Source organism: Semicossyphus pulcher, unplaced genomic scaffold, assembly GCF_022749685.1.
Source record: "Semicossyphus pulcher isolate SPU_LCO1_2020_fin unplaced genomic scaffold, fSemPul1.0.p SCAF_6, whole genome shotgun sequence".
In the NCBI taxonomy this organism is placed as follows: domain Eukaryota; kingdom Metazoa; phylum Chordata; class Actinopteri; order Labriformes; family Labridae; genus Semicossyphus; species Semicossyphus pulcher.
Window position 1 is genome coordinate 28344999 of NW_027211737.1, and position 19850 is coordinate 28364848.

A 19850-nucleotide genomic window follows, 5' to 3' on the forward strand; every position below is an offset into this window, starting at 1 on the left:
TCGTTTTTATTCGTTTGTTTTTTATATGTACACGATTTTAGATGTTAGCGGACTTTTTTGTAGTCTATATGCGTTTTTATATATTTTTGAACAGCAGACACCCCCATAATTTACCCTTATTTGAATGGTAAGTGTTATATTTGCTGTCACAGTACTAGTTTCTAGTGCTAACGTTTGCTAACGTCTCGTGGACAGGAGCTCGTGACAGAGTAGTGTTTAACAACAATAAACGTATTCATTAATGTGGTACAGTCATATCAGAAGTGCACTGTAAGCTACCGTATGGAAACGGCATGGAGTTTAGTCAGTAGAAAATGTTGAATTCATTTTATCGTCACTTTATGTGAAACAATATTATAATAAGGAAAATAGGTGACTGATTAGCCGTCTGTTCTGACGTATCTTGAGTGTCCCCAGTTGACGTCTGTTTACACTCTACGTGTTTTTGTGCTTCAGCTGCTGTTGAATTAATACTTGTGTTATTTTCTCTGCAGATGGCTGCCTTGAAGGTGAACACTGCTGGCACTGAGGAAGATCAGAAGGAGAAAATGCTGTCCCTCTCAGAAGAGGATTCTGCCCAAATCATAAATGACACCTCAGCCCCTCTGAATTTCTCTGAGCTCACACCTTGTCAGTTTGGCATCTCGGTTCAGAGTTTTACTCCAGCAACATTGTCAAACCGCAAAGGTGAGAGTCGTGGTTCCTATTTGAAGCTAAAATGCTGTGGCATTTACAAAGCTTTTCATTGTCACAAGTGTTTACTTTGTACTTCTTTGGCTGTGTGCAACTGGTAGAGACCATAAGATATACTTTGTATATACTGTAGGTAGAGTTGGGATATGAAATAACCACATGATAAAGCCTATTTTTGGATAGGCTTTACCATGTGGAATTAAATACTTACAAATAGAAAGTAATGAGTTTCCGTTTTCACTAGGGCTGAGCCTGAGTCCTTTTCTGCACATTAATGTCCATGTTAATAAACCGCGCCTCACTCTATGGTTCGCTCCTAGGTCACTCCCACATGCAAGGATTAGAATGTAAAGCATTGTCAAAATGATGTATAAATAGCAGTAAAGCAGTCAGCTGCTTGTTTTTTATGACATCACAATAGAGACAATATAGAAAAATGCAAACAATAGACATTTACATATTGTTTAAATCATATATATTGTCATATTGTCCAGCCTTAACTGTAGGGTTTGCATTCTTTGGAACAGCTGATTCATTAATTAAGAGACAAAAAAACATTGAGGTACAGTTTGTATTTCCTGTATAGTATGTCACCAATCATTTGGGATTTTTCTCCTTCTTGATCTAGATAAGTCTCGTCTTGCACAAATGAAGGCGAGACGGAGGTCAAGCGTTGGTGTCCGGGGTTCCCCAGAGACAAACTCCCTCATCCGCTTCATGGCACAACAGAGGATGAAAACTCCACCGGCGCTCAAAACTCCAGAGGTGAGATGCTTCTCAAGACACAGTTGAGCAAACCTGTTCATCCATTCTCACAAATCAAAGTGTGAGACGATGTTCAGATCACAGTCTGACAAATGTCTGACAATTGCACATGTCTGTAAGGCTTTTATATAGAGTGTTTCTCTAGTATGGTACAAATTCACAGGAGAGCACTCATACAGAACTTGCTGTCAACAGAAGTGATTGCAGAAAAGTTGAGATCAGGTGACCCCTTTGGATCCATCACCAAATCCACACACATTAGTGTTGCTACTTAAGTTAACAACTGTAAATTAAATATTAACTGTGAAGGGTGCACTGCCTTCCCCGCTGTCTGCAGCTCATGTTGAATAATACTTGATAAAAAGAGTATTGTTCTTTGTGTACAGAGGCCCCTCTAGGCACATGCTGTAAAACTTGACATGTGCTTCAGTAAAATTACAATTTTCTGACCTGATGGCTGACAGGCTATCACATCTGACTTGTCAAACACATGTAACACACAGTTGCTTGTGTTGGATGACTGGTTCTGTGTCCAGAATCAGACACAGACCTGAGCTGCTGTATTCAGAGATGATCAGCCCACGAAGCACAGTCAGAAACCGTTCGTGTTGACAGTGGCTTTATGCATCAACGTTATTTTAATGCAGCAAGTGAACAGAGCAGAACAGAAAAACATGGAGCTCCCGCTGTGACTGTGCCGTTTGAATGACAGAATGACTTCTGGCAAATGCTGTTAAACAAAGCAGCGACTTTATGTACAGGGGATTTTTGTGGCACCGAATATTCAAGCTTGGTCACCCACCACATGCCAATTAATGTGGCAGAAACACTGCATTTAAGAACACATTCTGCCAGATGAGCATTTTATTTAGCATATGTTATGTACAGTATATTATTATAAGGAGATAACTTAGAATTTCCACACAACCTCAGTCATGTACACAGCTTTAGGTACCAGTATGTAAAATGAACAGGGGTGGGACGAAATATCGATACAGCAACATATCGTGCAATACAGTTATCGATATCAGTATACAGTTAACATTTCAATTTCCAAAAAATGGAGCTCTAAACAAATTTTCCTGCCACCGCATCACTACTTCATGAATCCTCATGGTGGCGCTTAAGACATTAATCCAAATTCAAAGTCATAATTAATGTCTATTTTGTTTTTACAGGTCTATAGTTCTGTGAATTTAATCGACTAACTAAAAACACATACATTGTTTTATCTCAGTTTGTGTCAAGTTCGGTGAAACTAACGCCAATTGCAGCAAATAAAGACATTAATCCTGCACTTGACCTTTTTAGGGGCATTTTGTATTCCTCAGTTCATCAGATATGGTCATGTATCATTATATGATTGCCTTCAATATATCATTTATTGCAGAATTGCTATATAGTGATATTATTGTTATCGGGGGCCATGTCTTGCGTATCGTATCGTCCGTTACCCGACATGTCCCCCCTAAAATGAATGTAAAAAAAAACGTCAAAAGAAAAACAATTGGAGCTTTGTGGCCTCTTACCAGGTGTAAAACATACAATGTAGAGGCCAACCAATACATTCACGTGGTCTGATATATATTATCATATATGTTGAAATATCAGAAAGAAAATAGATGTATTTTTTATCTCAAAGGATCATCGTGGAAGTAAAAATATTAAAGACAATACAATTGATTAAGTAGAATAAAACAATACATAGGACGTCTGTTGCTTCAACGTAAGCTGGGTCCTTCAGGGCTTCTCTGTTATTATATTACTCGTGTGATGGAATACACAGGATGACACAAATACATCAACTGCACGATACAACCTTTGTCAAGGTCAATGTGGAGACAAAGGTCAAGCCACGATGTGACAGTGTCATAAAGCTTTAACCCTATGTCAAATACATTTACATTTTACCGTGCTGCTTTTTCTAACATTATTAAACCCACAGAGGTTGATACCTCACCCAATATTTAACAAGGCTCATAAACTGGAGGGCAGGGCTGAGGTGGCTGCTTAAAAGATGTCTCTTATTATATGCAGCATAACATTATTGACACTTTAATTGACTTATCTGCAGTCCATCATCATTCCCAGGATATCCCAGACCAAAACACTTTGTTTGTTTGCTAACGTCTTTTAGTTGTGCCAACAAAGAGTGTAATGTGAGTGTAACTTAATGTTTTCTTTGCTTCCGCATTGTTTATCAGCACAGTGGCCTAGATTCACAATCACGATTAGCTGAAAAATACACTGTGCTTTTGAATTATGCATATGAATTTCTCTTAAATCCACACGACAAAACAATTCAGGAACATGAGCTCCTCTCTCAGTCAGAGCGCAGCCTCGGACCCTCAGGCAGGCTCTGCTGGCTGTCAGGGACGTCTTTGATATCGCTTCTCAAAACAATTATTAACAGCTATTATTTTCAACACATTTTGTATGTTGTGATTTTTGTTGATGCTTTGTTTTATATCCTTGGGAATCTTACTCCATTTTGTATTTTTTATTGTCTTTTAATTTGTCTCAGTCCTGAAATATTTTTATCCTGGTTCAACATAAAGCACTTTTTTATTTGACTATGTTTTGAAAAGTGCACTTTAAATACATTTTCATTGGATTTATTAATCTTTTAAATACACTACGTCCATAATACTTTATCTTAACTCTGTCAGTGCTTAAGATAGCTTGTTAATGAGCACTAAAAAGCTTAAAGCAGCAGCATGAGTCTGCAAGCACAACACGCATTAAGCCATGTGCTGATAAAACTCTGCATGTTTTGAAAACAGTGACTTTATAATGATTATGGGAAGGGTGCATTATGGGGTGGTTTAAGAAGTTTCTGAGGGCTTTGGCTAACTTTTTTCGATGGGAAAACTTAGAATGTTCAAGCCCACAGGTGAGTCTGACAATGAAAGGTTATATTTCATAATCTCGCTTAAAGGAAAGGATTATTTTACTATAAATAGATATAATAGAATATTCTTAAGCACGAGACTTACTGTGATTTAAGTGTCATCTAAATATAACATCCCTGGATTGTGTGATGGATGTGCTACCTCTCAGTAATACCACTTGTGTAATTTCTATGACCCGTCAATCTGCATCACTGAGCAGATATGTTTTTCTGTTTTTGCTCTCTCAACTCTCAGCATGTCAAAGGTAGCCCCTTCCTACCCCGGGTCGCCTCCTCACTGAGGCAGAAGATAGCCTCCTTCCAGAACCTGATGGATGTGGAGGAGAATGAGGACTGTGATCCAATGCCAAAGCAGGACAGCAACACTGGAGGATGCATCAAGACAAGAGATTATCTGTCTGGTGAGGCGGCCTCATTGCCACAGGATTAATGGTTTCATTTCTCTACGAGGATCCATGCCAGTAGGATTTCTTTATGATGTCTGCAGGCAGTGTTCAAAAGCAGCGGATTAATGCATAGCGCAGTTTAAGCCCGACTCTGACAGAGTCATGCAGCAGTCATTTCTTCCAACATTGGTCATCTTCTTAAGTGGGACAGTTTTTTAAGAAATATTTTATTAGCTGTTTAATATATGTTTATTTGATATGTGACATGTCTATTTTTATTTACTGAAGTGTCTCCAAGTCCCATTTGTTTTTGCATGTTTACATAATGTGCCCTTTTCCCCCTCAGATGGGAACAGCTGTGAGAGAGAGAAGGAGAACCACCCACCAGTGGTGACACCCAGCAAGAGGAGGCGCCTAGGCCCCCTAGAAAGCTGCAAGGTGGAGATTAGAGAGGCCAGCGCTCCTATCCTCCACTTCAGTTTGAAGGAGCGCAAGGTACACTCACTCAGAGCATGTACTTACTTGACAGCTGTGAATAATTTAACTAAAAGGTTTTCCCTCTCTGTAGTTGGCTTCCATTGAATCTTCTGATTATTTTTAACTCCTTTATGAATGCTGGAGCTCAGTGCTACACAAGATGTTTTAACTACAAGCATCCAAAAGGAGAAAAACAAGCACTCTCAAGCAAACCAAATTTGATTTAAGTGCTGTGTGTTGGGTTTTATTTATTTATCATTGCATCTTTTTTGTCTTTGGTTTTTATACTCGGCACTCCTACTTGTAAACTTTAAAGTGTAACATCAACTTTAAAGTTTTCTGTTTCCTTGTAAGCTCAAAAAACAGCAGTTTGGAACATTTCTATCTTCTGTGTCTTTGCTAGTTGTGTTTTTGCCGATGTGGTGCTGTGCAAGAGAATTAAAGCTGTGGGAATTCCTTAATCATATCCGCAGGAGGAAGAAAAACCAGTAACACCAGTTGTGACAGAAGGACCACTGCCGTCCAGGGAGACAGTGGAAGAGGCAGAAGCTGTGTGTGCATCCCAAGTTCTTGTTTATGCCGGTTCCCCTCCTAAGAACCTGCAGGTACGGTCTTAATCCAGACGACAACACACCCGTGTGCACACAAATGAATCATAGAGCAACTCATGCAGACGTTCAGAGATTCTGCTTTGACACACATGGCTCCCCGCTGTGTTCACTCCATTTGAGAAACAGTAGGACATTTCCATTATTCAAAAAAACAGCTAAAACCAGAAAAGACCTGTGGTGGAATTTAAAGTGCGACCAGATTCAGTCAAACTTCAAGCAGACTTATTTGAAGTGCCAAAAAGTCAAGCAAAAATGTCTAAATGAAACGCGTAATGGTTTCACCTACAGGCTCAGTAAAGCACACGTTTGTCTCCATATGATACCAAGCAGTTATCATATGCAACAGCAGCCAATCAGCAGGTGACATCCAGGCAGACTCATGATGGTGTTGCCCTGCTTTAGAGCACAGACAAACCAAGGAATTCCTTAACATGTCTGGTCCTGCAGGTAAATAGAGAGAAAGCTACATTTTTAGAAATGTAATTTAAGGTACTCTCCTGCAGTTTTTTCCCCCCAATCCTACACCCCTGTTCTTACTTCAATCTAGTTTTAATTGCCTGACTTTTCAAATCTGCTTTTCTACCTTTTGTGTTATGCTACAGCTAATTCTAACTTAGGCTTTTGTCATAAAGTAGCCATGATAAAAGTAGTTTTTGTCCCTTAGCTCTGTGCCGACAGCAGTTATTCAAAGCTATTGTTGTTTAAAGTGTCAAAATTATATTTTGCAAACCAACATCATTTTCTTGTCAACAAATAGTTTCTAATTTTGCCATGAGAGAAATATAAAGGATTGTTATTGTGAGCCGATTAGAAACATTGATTTCATAATTTCACACTCAGAATTCTTGCTGATTTTTTGTTGAAAAATGGAGACTAATATCAGATAAACTGATATTATCATTCTTACTTAACAGCCTGTTCTTTGAAGTTCCTTGAACTGCAGTCCAACAGAACGGGGTCTCTCATCTATTTTCTCTCAACAGGACGGTGTGTTTGAACTCCAAAGCCCCCGCCAAACACCACCTGATGATCCTGAAGCCGCTTCACCAGCCCAGCCGGCATCCTCCCTCCACAGCCCCTTTTTCCCTTCTCTGCTGGAGATGAAGCCAACAGGTAAACACGCAGTGGCCATGCAACAGAAACTGGCCTTTTATCTCGGTTTATCTCAGCCTTTGAGGCTTTGTATATGGAGCTGGGCTTGATGCAGTATATCCTGTCTGCATACCAGGAGAGAAGTCAGTGTTGTAAATTCAGAGAAGAGAACACTGTGTGTTTTAGCCATAGACTGTATAAATAATGGACGTAGCCACCGTGACGTAACCCATTTTTTTCTCGACTACGTAAATGAAGCCGAAATATGGCCACCGCCATGTTGGTTTTCTGGAGCCAGAAGTGACCATATTTGGACGTCGGGGTGGAGCAAGTTATCAAAGCTGAACAGTCTGTGTCTGTGGCTAATTCATTAGCTGGTGAATGAGCTAGTTTAACTTCGTGTTTCCCACAGAATGAGATTCCATTTGGGATGTTGATTTACTGCAATTGTTTATTTTTCAGACTGTAGAAGTAGCTGACTTGCTTATTGCTCGCCCGGCACAATGTGTGAATGAGTTTTTTTTGCAAAATGGGTTGCCCTGGTTACATTGACATTCATGTTTTATACCTTATTTTCTTTGGCATATGGTGTTTTCTCTCATTTGGACAGTTTCTTTTTGTCAGTGAGCCTTTTCATCCCTTATGTTTAGTTACTTCTGAAAAAACAAATTCACGCCATGTGACCTGTGTCACATGACTTGATCAGGGTTAAATTGCTGCACCTGGCAGCTTTTTTAATTTATGTCCAGATGAAGACTCTGCTGAGTTGAAACGCACTGACTTAATCCATGTTATATTAAAGGATTTTTATTCTACACCAGAGTGCCTCGGATGCCTGTTGACTGCCTCTCCACACCTTGGATTTATTTACTGACAGATGGCTGGACAGTCATTTTTTTCCTTGTCTCTTTTCGTTGACCTGGATTTGATCCCGCAACAGCTGCATTGAAGCCAAGCACTCAAACCTGTCGGCTACAGAATTCTCTTGTGAATCACGTGTCCGTTAGGTATTAATGAACTGTGTCAGCATCCAGGGATCGTTCTGCCTTCACTGTCAGAGCTGCACAGCCAGAGTACCTGAGCATGAGCAGTCTGCTTTGTTCTTCTGTGGAGAAAACGGCTCCCTTTACGATGTCTCTGAACCTTCTTGTTAACTTACACAACCCATAAAGCGCAATGTTTTTTATTTTTGCATGAAAAATAAAATGCATTTAAATAACTTCCTTGTGTAGACGGGATCTCACCAACTGCGCAAAAGGATTTTGGAGAAATGCCGCTACAATCATCGCTTTCGTCACCCTTTCATTGTTAACATGAACAAACTTACAAAAATGTGTTTCTGACATGTTGATGTCGTAACCGTATTTTAGCCGGTTGGAAAAAAAGGTTGAAATTCGGTCTTAGACATTTAGAATTGATTTCACCCTGTTTTCAAACGAATCAACATTGAAATCCCGGTTGATGCTCACTGGGTAGCTTTTTATGACAAAACAGTTTTTTTTGTATCAGGCTGTAAACATGTGCGATGTAGGGATCAGCAACAAGACCTGCGCTTCCATAAGCAAATGTAAATGTCCCAATAATAATACCACAGACCTTGACAAAGTGAAAAGCTTTCTGTTTCTTTGACTTTTTTCTTGTGTGATTGGCATTAAAACATTTGAAAACCTTAAATCTGTTGACTTAACTTGCAGGCACACTGAATTATAAATATGGTAATGGGCTGTTTCTTTCCTTTTGATGTTGAGGGTTTTACCAAATAAGACTCTATGAACCATGTGTTTAATCTAAGAGATTATAGCAAAGCAGCTTTTCTTCTTTTCATACATTATGTAATAAGTGAAACAAAATTTAAATGGCTTATTTGTAAATCACGCTTCTTCCTGCCTTTGAAGGAGAAGGTGACGCCACTGGAACGTCCACGGTCAAGAAGAAAAGGAGGGTCCACTTCGGAGGTCCGCTCTCCCCTGAGTTCTTTGATAAGAACCTGCCCCCCAGCACCCCGTTACAGAAGGGGGGCATGCCAGCCCGAGCACAAACACCAGGCGGGAGCTTACGGCTGCGCTCATTGCTAAAGACACCACAAGGAAGTGAATCCAAAACACCAAAGGCTCAGCCGGACCTCAGCAGTCCCACTGTGTTTGGAGCCTCACCTACACTCGCAATACCTCGCAACCGCAGAACCCCGTCTGTGGGGGAGGACAGGGAAGACCAGAATGGAAAGGTAGACAAGATGCATGTCATAAATTAATAGTTACAATATTGAACATTTACAGTGAAATAACTTGATCATCCAGATTGCTATCAGCTGCAAGCGTCTTAGATCTCCACAAACAACTCGTGCTTTTTCTTTAATATCAGTACACGTAAATATGATACTCAGTTTAGTTTTCATTTTGCCACGGGTAATGTTTTTCCCTAATATTATACATGTAAATTATAAACGAGTAAAATTCTGAAGATATGATTTTTAATAGTTTTAATGAACAGTTTTCTTTATTTTCTGGCCTCAGCTTGTTTTCCCTTCAATGGAGGAGATGGACTCTGCAGTGACAGCTGACACAGGTTGGTTATTACAGTTTATTCAGTCTCAGGGTTCAAGCTTTTAGTCTCTAAAAGAATAAAACTCTGTAATGCTTAAAGCTCTTATTCCATTTGCTGCATTTTCAGAGTGCACGTTGGACGTCCAGCCTTTGAATTTAAACGTTGCGTTCCATGAGGAGTGTCTTCCTCAGATTGTGACAGGTGAGCTGCTGTCATTCTTCTCCCCTTTTCCCCCATCATTGTCACTTAACTTAATGTCTTTATTCATCCTGTTCTCTGAGCTTCCCCTTGACTCCTGTCACATGAATTGTATGTGGCTATAACAGTAAACAGAAATGCAAGTTTAGTTTCTTAGACTGCTCTGCATTCTCAGTTTTAAAGGACCAGTTCGCTGATTTTCAACCTCAGTCCTATCATGCTAATATGTGGAGCTAATGCTATTATGGTAGGAAAAAAATGCAGTTTCGCTCTGTGCCTTTGGAGGACGCTATCCACTTCTCCAATGGGCCCGAGAAAACCTCCGCTAGACTACGTAACACGCGTCATCTGGCAGAGGCCAGGGAGCTCGCTAAACTACACTTCCTCAATCTAGAACGGCCGCCTCTGATGTCTGCAGTGTTAAGTTGGAAAAAACCACACACCGTAGACTGCAGACGCGAAGATATTTTAGATGATCCACCGGTATATTCTCTCGGATTTCGGATTATGTACCGCTCTGAGCCATTGCCTGCAGCGAAACAGTATTATTTCACTCCAGCGTCTCTGGCTGGGCCGCTCCTTTCAGAGGGAGGGGCGCAATGCACGCTGGGTGTTGTAGGCATGTAGAATGGACGAAACCATGAGCTGTTTGTACAACTTTCTCCACAGCTATGGCGCTAATTTCAAATATAGAACACCAGCTTTGACTGACAGTGGCTTTTTTCCAGGGGCGAATTTCTCCTTTAAGTCGAATTTGGAAACTGAGCCCTTTGATAGTGTACAAGTCTTAAAAGGGGTAAACATGAGAAAGGTCAAAATGATATATTAAACTAATGTTTTCAAGCATCAAAGTAAAGTACAGGACCTTAGGGTTAGGGTGGTCCTGTGAAATAGCAATAGCAATTTTATTTCTAAAGCAAATTTCAATACAGATAAGCTCAGTGTGCTTTAAATCGGTGGCAATCTCGGATCCCATTGGCTATAGTCTGACGATGAGCCTCTGGGGCCAACGGTGAACATGCCGGGGCATGTAGCCGGCAGTTAGTGATAAACACTTTACTTTTCCGCGTGCTGCATTGTTACAGAAAAAGATCCCGTTTTTCTTGTGATTTACTTTAATTAACGGGTCTTACCTTTGCCAAAATTTCTGCATCATTATGCAGATTTGTAAAAAGTAAAAATGAAGCTTCGTCAGGTCTGTTCACACGAGGAGAAGAAAACTACTTTTAAAATGCTCGTTTGTTGAATGGAGGTCAGATCATTTCTGATGCATTCGAGGAAGTCGGGAAATGGGATGTCACTACGGCGCATTAAATTCCCATACACCGCAGCATGCTGATTCATGATTGGTCAATATTACTCGGACAAGTGTAGTACAAACGGAAACCAGAACTACGTCCCTGCCTACAGATTCTACATTTCTCTGAAGAATCTGTAAACAGAGATGACATTGGTGTTAAAAACCTAGGTATACAATAATTAACGATCGCTTCCACAATCATGAATAAGATAAAGAAATATCATCAGAAACACCAGATAGCAATCAAGCACCAAAAACATGAAGAAAATCAAATACAAACCGAGTAAAACAGGCGCACATACAACCAACCTCACACGTGTTCACATAAACACACAGAGTAACTATTCGTGCGCCTGGGAGAATAGAAAGTTTTAAAAAGTAGGCAGCGTGTTCAGAGAGAATATAACATAGTTACTTTTGGTTGCCCTTCACAATGCTAATCGATGTGTATATATTGGCTACAGTTGGAATAAGAAAGTTGCCATCTCATCTGTAATGCTGCTGTTTTTTTTTCTTCAGAGCCTGAGCCTGAGCCCGAGCCTGAGCCCAGCGAAGCCTCTCAGGTGAATGTCTCAGAAGAGCCCACGTCCCTGCCAGAGAAGGAGAAGCAGCTTGAAGCAGATGTTGAAGTTGTTGAATCCAGAAGCAGAAGGAGAAAGGTCCGCCAGAATTATATCTTTATTTTGTTTTTATCTTCTTTCTTTGGTAATCATTTTGGACACTGTGTTACAAATGCACTCAGTGAGTTTCTGTTGCTATTGCCTGATTAATTATAACTTTCATATAGATTCCCGTACTGTGAAATTTCCATTTCATACACCTAAATCTTCTGAATCTGTTCTACAGCAACCAGGACCAAAGCGAGAATCTTCCAGTGAAGCTCCTGCTCGCTCCAGCAGTCGAAAGAGAGAGGTCTGCTATTACCACGCGCTGCTTTCAGCTTGATCTCACTTGTAGAAATCTCCATGTACCCGATGAGATTGCCTTTTTAATAATTTAGGGGTCATAACATGCTCCCATCTAATCTACTGTTTAATTCCACTGGATGTGAACTTAATCACGTTGGAGGGTATCCACTTAATGTCTGTGAGAGAGAGCGTGGCAGAGAGACAGTCTATCTAACGTACACTCACGCCAACTCCGTGTTCCCTCAGCTGCCGGAGGAGAGCGAACCTGTGAAGAGGTCGACGCGCTCCGCTGCCAAGTCGGCCTCTGGGAAGATGAAGGTGAGCTGCCTGAGTCTGCTCGTTTGATTTCTCTTTACACCTCTACACTGAAGGATCTGCAGGCAGTTCTTTCAGGGAGGCAGTTGTGGAGCTGAGAGCTGCACTATCTAACCATAATTTGCTTTGGTTGAGTTGGGGAAAAGAACTGTGTTTGTCTGTTTGTACGCCCCAGTGTCTTCTCCCCAGAGGGGAACAAATGATGGGAATTCAAATCTTAAATTGATTCAAGAATGGTTTTGGATGAGTGAAAACCTTCCACTCTTGTCACAAATAATGGTAAAAGGCACTGTTTTTTTCACTGGTTTATTATTACCTATATAGTTATAGAGAAGGTTGGACTCTGTTTTGTCATAGGCAAGGCAAGTTTATTTATAGAGCACCATTCAAACATAAAGCAATTTATAAAATGCTGTACACAGTTAAAAACAGAGCAAGAAATGTGACACAAAGCAAAAAATAGATTAAAAAAACAAAATATAGATTAAAATATAAGTTAAGGTCTGTTCCAAATACCACAACAGTATATGCTTACTTCCTGAAGGACGCTTTCTAACACGTTAAGTATTAGAAACACCTTTTTACTCGTCAGTTAAACTTGATCTGCTCGTTATCAACCAACTGAAGTGGGGATTGGTAACAAGCGAAACATTAGAATCAGGTGTGTTAGAGCGCGGAGAAACCTAAAACATGCAGGAAGGTAGCCCTCCAGGAGCAGGGTTGGTCACCCCTGGTATATATAGATGGACGACGCATCTCCATCTGCTCCCATTGTATAAAAGTGATGCCAAAATAGCCCCTGTGGTTGGGGCTGGCGGGCTTTATGACCTGTACTGCAGCCAGTCAGCAGGGGGCGCTCAAATTGTTTTGGCTTCACTTTTAGGGAGCTGTCATGTCGTCCATCTTTTTATACAGTCTATGGTTCCAAACCCTGAAGGTATTCCCAGAAGTACCTTTTCTCCTGTAAGGGTTCCATACCCTTGGTGTTGTTATAATCATACAATTCTTAAAAGTCAAGAAGTCGAACATTGTCAACAAATCCCATGAAAAGACCAAACCAACAATGTTTTATTTTGAACACTCTCTGACTTGCCATCCCTGTCTCCTGAGCTTCAAAAACAAGTAAAAAAATATAGCTTCAAGTGTTTGGAAAACAGGATGTTTTTTCTTATACTCAAGAGAATTATAGTTTGAAGGAGCATAACATCTAACACTTTATGCAGCACTTTTTACACTAAAAAGAATGGTGTATGTGGGATCAACTGAAAAGCTACAGGGCCCATGATCATCATAATGAAGGAACATGTGACCTAGTAACTACAGTGTGGCTCATTGATATGTATCAATAGTTTCAGACAACAGGAGGATCAATAGTTTTATCCCAACAGAAATGGGATGTATCAATCGATTGTTATTTGTATAGCGACAAATCATAACCAAAGCAGCAACATTTGGCACTGCCAGAAAAAACCCTCAAGCAGAACCAGGCTCATGTTGAACAGCCATCGTCCTCGACTGGATGGGCTGAAACGTGGGACAGAGGGAGATGCAGGATAGAGACAGGCAGATAACATTTCAATCAGGAGAGACTTAATACGTTTGAACAATTATTTATTTACAAGTTGAAATGAAATGTGCAAAGTCTTTGGCGATTAGACTCCATCGTGATGTCATCGTGTGCTGGAGGGGTGTAGAGGCTGAGAGCAGGATAGGATACCCCCCCGATGGAGTCTAGACACTGGTGGTGGTGATGATGGTGAAGAGAGGATGCAGGATGAGCTGAGCTGACTGGACACTGATGAAAAGGATGGAGGTGACTGGGGTGGAGGAGGGTCGCAATAATCGTCTGAAACGATGAGCAGACTGCGGAAGAGAGAGGAGCAGATTTAAAGTTTGACAGCAGTAAGATGATTGGTTCACAGACGTCGTGTCTAACTCTGGTTGGTTAATGCTTAAATGGGAACGCCCATAATCAGCTGATCGCGAAACAGGAACGGAGGGGGGAAAGAGAGAGTGTAGTATGAATGAAGTTAATGATGAATGAATGAATGAGAACAGTCTTCCTGCTTGAACTTTTGCTAAGCTACATATGTTCTTGTTACAACAAAAACAACAACAACATTCAGGCTTTGGATGCACCCACAAACTTTGTTATTATATGTCTGGGTTGTGGTCTTATTGTATCTTTGTGATGGGAGGAACAGAGAACATCACTAGATTGATTCTTTAGAAACAGTTGGACCTGATGAACAAATGGGATAATCCATATGAACAGTTGACTTTTCCCCCAATGCATTAAACTTACTTTAAAGACAGTCTGCAATTATAGACAGTTGCAGCTATACTTACTGGAGCTCATATTACAACAGTCCATTTATTGAGCCTTTTGTGTGGCAGGTTTGTGATTTTCTTTTTTTTGCCAAACTAGGTTAGAAAATGAAGTTTCATTTCAGCTATTTCACTCTGCACAATATGGGCTGAGCTGATGAAATTCAATTAAAGTAGAGAGTGAATATTTTGAAAAGTACAAGGTCAGAAAGGAACTCAAAAAGGAAAAGGGAAATCTGAAAGGGTTTATCTTCATGTACAGTATTAAACACCAGCTCCAGTCATGTTTTTCTGCAAAATATGTTTAATTACCTTGTAAAAATCCTCACAAGGCATCTCATCCTTCTCCCTCATAAAAAAATCCCCAATCTGCATAGGCCCCGCCCACTATGCAAATTTCCTACCGTCCCCTTGTCGCGAAAACAAAACGTGACTCTGCCGTCATTTAGTGGCCACTTGTTGAAACTTAGCTAGCTTGAAATTTAGTAGTGTTAACATTACAATTTGTAAAAATTACGATGATGGTTACAGCTGGCTCGCACATCGCCATAGGTTGCACATAATGATATGCATAGCGACACTCCCGATCACCCCGCCCATTAACCGGATTGGCTCCTTAGGTTTGTGTCGTCTCAAACCTGCCAATCTGAAAACGTGTTGTTCAGCCTGTCCTCGGTACACTGCAGTTTAAAAGCAGACAGGCCCAGCCATGGAGATGACTGCTCATGTTGTCCCTGATATGTCTTGTAGCACATGAAGAACACCACATGGAGACGTTTACAAGGTTAAACACTGGATTTACAGTGGAGGGGGTCTTAAAACATATAAAGAAAATACAACAGAGTCAGGACAGGGGAATAACCGCCATTTCATCTGTCATGTAAAATCACCATAGCAACTACAAACAAGTCAAAGCTTCAATTAGAAATGTTTTTAAAATGTTTGCTTTGTGCTGTTTTCATTACTTTTTGTTAATATAATTAGTATGAATTTATGCGGTTATCCACAACCCCTCACATTGTGTATTTGCTGTAGAGTTAGAATCTGTGAAAATCAATCCGTGTTGAACTGACGAGATGTACAAGAAATAATCATAGGGGGTAACTGACAACCACAAATTTAATTTGACATTAAAATGTCAGTAAAAAACAACTGTAACAATGCAGATGGTTTTTCCACAGGTGACCACAGCAGCACGTCGGTGGAACAGGGGCGTGGACCGCTCCCTATACGGCTCTCGGGCATACGCCTCAAAGGACCCCACCCTGAGCCCCATCACTGAGAGTCTGTCCATCAGCCAGTCCCCAGCAGCGCAGCAGACTCCCTCTACGAGCTGCACAGGTAAATCATGCAATAACTAGTCTTATCTTGTTGTAGGTTATAGTTAATTATAGCTAATTTTTCCATAACTAATACCATACTTAATCTACGGTTGTAAATCACAACATTTATTTTTGTTTCTTGAAACCTTAGAAGCTTGTTTCTAATTTCCTGTTTCATCCTATTTTCTCCCAACAGCCCCAAATCATGAGACACATTTAAACCCTGAGGTCACTTTGTCGAACACCTTGGAAAATCCTTCTGAAGATACCGTCACATCTCTAAACTCCAGTAAAGAAATCGTCAAAGGGAGAGGCAGGAGGCTGTCGGGGACGAAAGTCAGAGGAAGAGGACCGAAGAAGATCAAGGTCAGTGCTGTGGAGGAGATGGTTCCTAGTCTCAGTGAGGAGACTCTGAACCACACAAGAGGAGGGAAAGAGGAGAACTGTGAGGACCAAACCACTACAAACCTTGAGGCATCAGAGGAAACCCCAGTTAGCCACGCTGAACCTGAACAGGAAGAAGCTGACACTGAACTTAACGCCCAGACTTCTGCAGGTACATCCTGCACAGACTCGGAGGGAAAATTAGAATCTCATGGCAGTCTGGATGCTCCCACCTCAGGCAGCCCACCTTCAGGTGACGATTCCAACAACACTGTGAGTCTGCCAACAGAGGTAGCACAGAGAAAATACAAGCGGGGCAGGAGGTGCTCTATATACAGCTCAGTCCTACAAGAGCAGGGAAACCAGGCAGAGGAGCATCAAATGAGCCGTGACGTGGAGGAGTCAGGACAGGGTGACCAAGCAGCCCTCCAGCAGGAACACAGCAGCAGGTCGAGCTCTGACAGCCAGGAAGAGGAAGAAGTACCCAAGCTTGACCTGGCACCCTGGCAGGCTGACTTTAACTTTGAAGATGTGTTCAAACCCGTGGCCACTAGGGGGCAGCGTTCAGTCCGCCGCAGCCTGAGGAACCAGAACACCGGCAACAGTGCAGGTCTTGCCTGGCAGCCCTGGACCTCCCCTGACTCTGTTAAAGAGTCCCGCAGGAGGGCCAGGGGCCGCCGGCTCAGTGCTGCTCTACCTGTCCAACCCTCAGACCCTGAGGAGACTCAGGACAACGCTTCATGAGACTTTAAAATCACCACATGGGACACCGTAAGCACACTTGAATGAACTGAGTTTAATGCGGGACACCTTCATACATCCCTTCTTTGTTTTGTTCAAATTAAAAAGGAATGATTTTCCAAAGAACAGACTGATTGTTTTATGTTAGCTGACACATTGATGCTTTTGCTCCCTGTGAATTATTAGAGCTGACCAGTAATTTGTAGCCAGTTTCCCTCCGTTAACCAAGCCGGTCAATATGCTGAGAGCCTAATCATCTCTGCTGACCACCTCCTGATCAATATCCAACCACTCAGCTGGTAATCACAGAGCGTCTTCAGTCTCACTCTCCAAAGTCACTGGATCGAGCTCCTCCGAGTCAATATCTACTCTTTGTGGGTAGATGAAGATTGCCGTGCTGCATTCCCCATCGGTCAGGCAGGACAGGGGAGGGGCTGTAATAAGGGAATGGTAACGTTGGGAGAAAACGTGTCTTACTCATAGAAATCAAATTAATATGCTCCGACAAATCTGTTTATTTGGAGTTTTTTGGAGTGTTTTCAGGGTTTTTTTTCTTCGATCTAAACTGAAAGGAGAATGTCCACAAGACGTCCCCTTAAAGCAGAAGTTTGGTTTTTTTTTGGGTGTCAAAATGACTCATAGGAACAAAAACTTTTGGGATCGGTCCTGCAGCCATAGCCACAATACGGCCGCAATGGCTGAATAGAATCCACCAGGGCCATTGCGGCCGATCAAAGTACGTCCACTAAAAGTGCTTGTCTTAACCACTGACGGGCTCAGATTGTTACTCCAGGTGTTTACAGAAATGATCCGTACAAAGATCGTCCTTTTTCTAAAGAGTAAGATCCTTTTTGTGCGCCTGTCAGTGGCAAAAACAAGCACTTTTAGTGGACGCACTTTGATGGGGCGCAATTGCCCCTGTCCGTATCGCGGCTACGGCGGAGGCTACCCACTGGACTGATTCTGAAAGTTTTTGTTCCTTTGAGTCATTTCGACACCCAAATTTGTACAACTGGGGCCCAGGTTTAAAAATACTGAACATTGCCTTATCTGAGCTTTTTTAATAGATGCTTTTAATACCCTGTTTATTAATAGTCATAGCCAGGCCGATTAAGATTGTCTTGTACATTGCATCAATAAGTATTAAGTTGGAATGTTTTAAATGAGTTTCCTGAAATGTTGGATTGTACCTTCTCAGGCAGCAGTTGTGATTAAATGCTTTGGGTGCATGTAAGCACACTTCATTAGATCAAATTGTGTTCATTTTACCAGATGATTTGGACTCATTTGAAAGTAAATTCATCCACGTAATAATACCGCCAGTCTCTCCACAAATGTGATGTTCCAGCTGTGTGGCCAGTTCAGTTGGAGCACTTCAGCTTTCCTCTCGCGTAAACCGGGACCTCTTTGCTATAACCGAATGCGTCGCTACATAAATTACCATTCTGATCTTCATTTTGAACACAGCCAAATCTCTGGAAGTAAATTGACCTCTAACCTCAGATTCCAGCAGTCACAGATTCAAATGAGCTCCTCTCCACCGTCTCCATCCATCTGTCACGACGAAATGGAGAGAGCAGTAACAAATTGAGTTTCAAATTCAGTTCACATAGGAGAATTGGCTCCCAGAATGATGCATGACTGTAATCTATCCATCACGGGGTAATTGACTCCCTCCTTTTACATCCAGTCAGAGTCACTTGGCTGAAGGACACCAGAGGGTTCTGACTTCCAGCGTGTGCCAAGGTCCCCTCTGTATCCCCGCTGGAAGACAAATGGACAGACTCATATAGCAAGTAATACAAGTCAGGCTGGCTGCAGTGGAACTACAGTGCCATCTGGTGGTGGACCTGAGGCGCTGCAGCCCGCAGTTATTTATCTCTCAACTTGTTTAGGAGTCTAAATAAATCACAGGAAATGATTTTATGATTTTATGATTTTATCATCAGTAGCGGAAATAATAAAGTGGATGCACTCTCATTCAAGTCAAAGGAGTTTTTGTTGAGTCCAACTGCTGAGCAAGAATCACTCAATGCTCGTGTTTGTTTCCTTTTTTCCTCCATTTCATCATGTGCTCACATGATGACCTGGCGTCTGATTTTAAAACTTGTAACTGGGAGCGTCTTTGTGAATGGGTTGATTTTATTGTGTGTGGGTGCACAGCCAAACTGCTGCACCTCTATACAAGTGGGTGGAGGAGGAAGAGGAGGAGGGGGTTCTGTGTCTGAGAGAGAGTGTGTGTGTGTGTGTGTGTGTGTGTGTGTGTGTGTAAGAGAGAGAGAGGGTGTGAAGCCGAAGCCCCTGTCCCTGGCAGACGGGCATAGTGAAGACGGCTTAACACAAGAACAATGGGGTCCTTTGACCAAAACGACGCCCCCAAGACATGTGGCCTCCTGTCACCGTGGCAACCCCCCATGGGACGGGGAGCGGGCTGACAGCTGGAGAGGAGGACTCACAAAAATGGAGTCCATTTCTTTGCGCTGAATCTCCCCGGCTCTATATCTTTACCCTCTTCCCCTGTCCTCCTCTTCTCAGGGCTCCTTATGAATGTGGGTTACATCTCATTTTACAGCTTCATGTGATTGACCTTATGAGCCTGACTCACCACCTACAGCCCTGCACACCAATAAAAGAGTTTAGGAGACAATAAATCAGGCCTTTATGGGGCCCTTGTTGCTGTCAGTAATAAGAGAGCATTGATCTCATTGACAAACACGACGCTGAGCCACAAGATTTCACACTCACTGTACACTTGATTTTACGGCTCATTTTAAAACGGATGAGCACTTTCTGTACACACACAGAGAGCCATAATCAGTTATTTGTACTTCCAGATTTAGAGACTTTGGTCTTTCAATTAGTTAATTAGTAGCTG

The 19850-nt window shown here is 41.7% G+C and overlaps 1 protein-coding gene across 1 annotated transcript; it reads left to right on the forward strand.

Annotated features, from left to right (window-relative positions):
• Nucleotides 1-494: 494 nt before the first annotated feature.
• cdca2 (cell division cycle associated 2) lies at nucleotides 495-17001 on the forward strand. Its single transcript, XM_069683550.1, has 14 exons — nucleotides 495-687; nucleotides 1322-1458; nucleotides 4605-4770; nucleotides 5102-5250; nucleotides 5706-5837; nucleotides 6827-6956; nucleotides 8831-9159; nucleotides 9449-9500; nucleotides 9606-9680; nucleotides 11497-11636; nucleotides 11824-11889; nucleotides 12132-12203; nucleotides 15710-15869; nucleotides 16047-17001. The coding sequence occupies exons 1-14, from the start codon at nucleotides 495-497 to the stop codon at nucleotides 16976-16978; spliced, it is 2733 nt and encodes a 910-aa protein (XP_069539651.1). The 3' UTR covers nucleotides 16979-17001.
• The last annotated feature ends 2849 nt before the right edge of the window (nucleotides 17002-19850 follow it).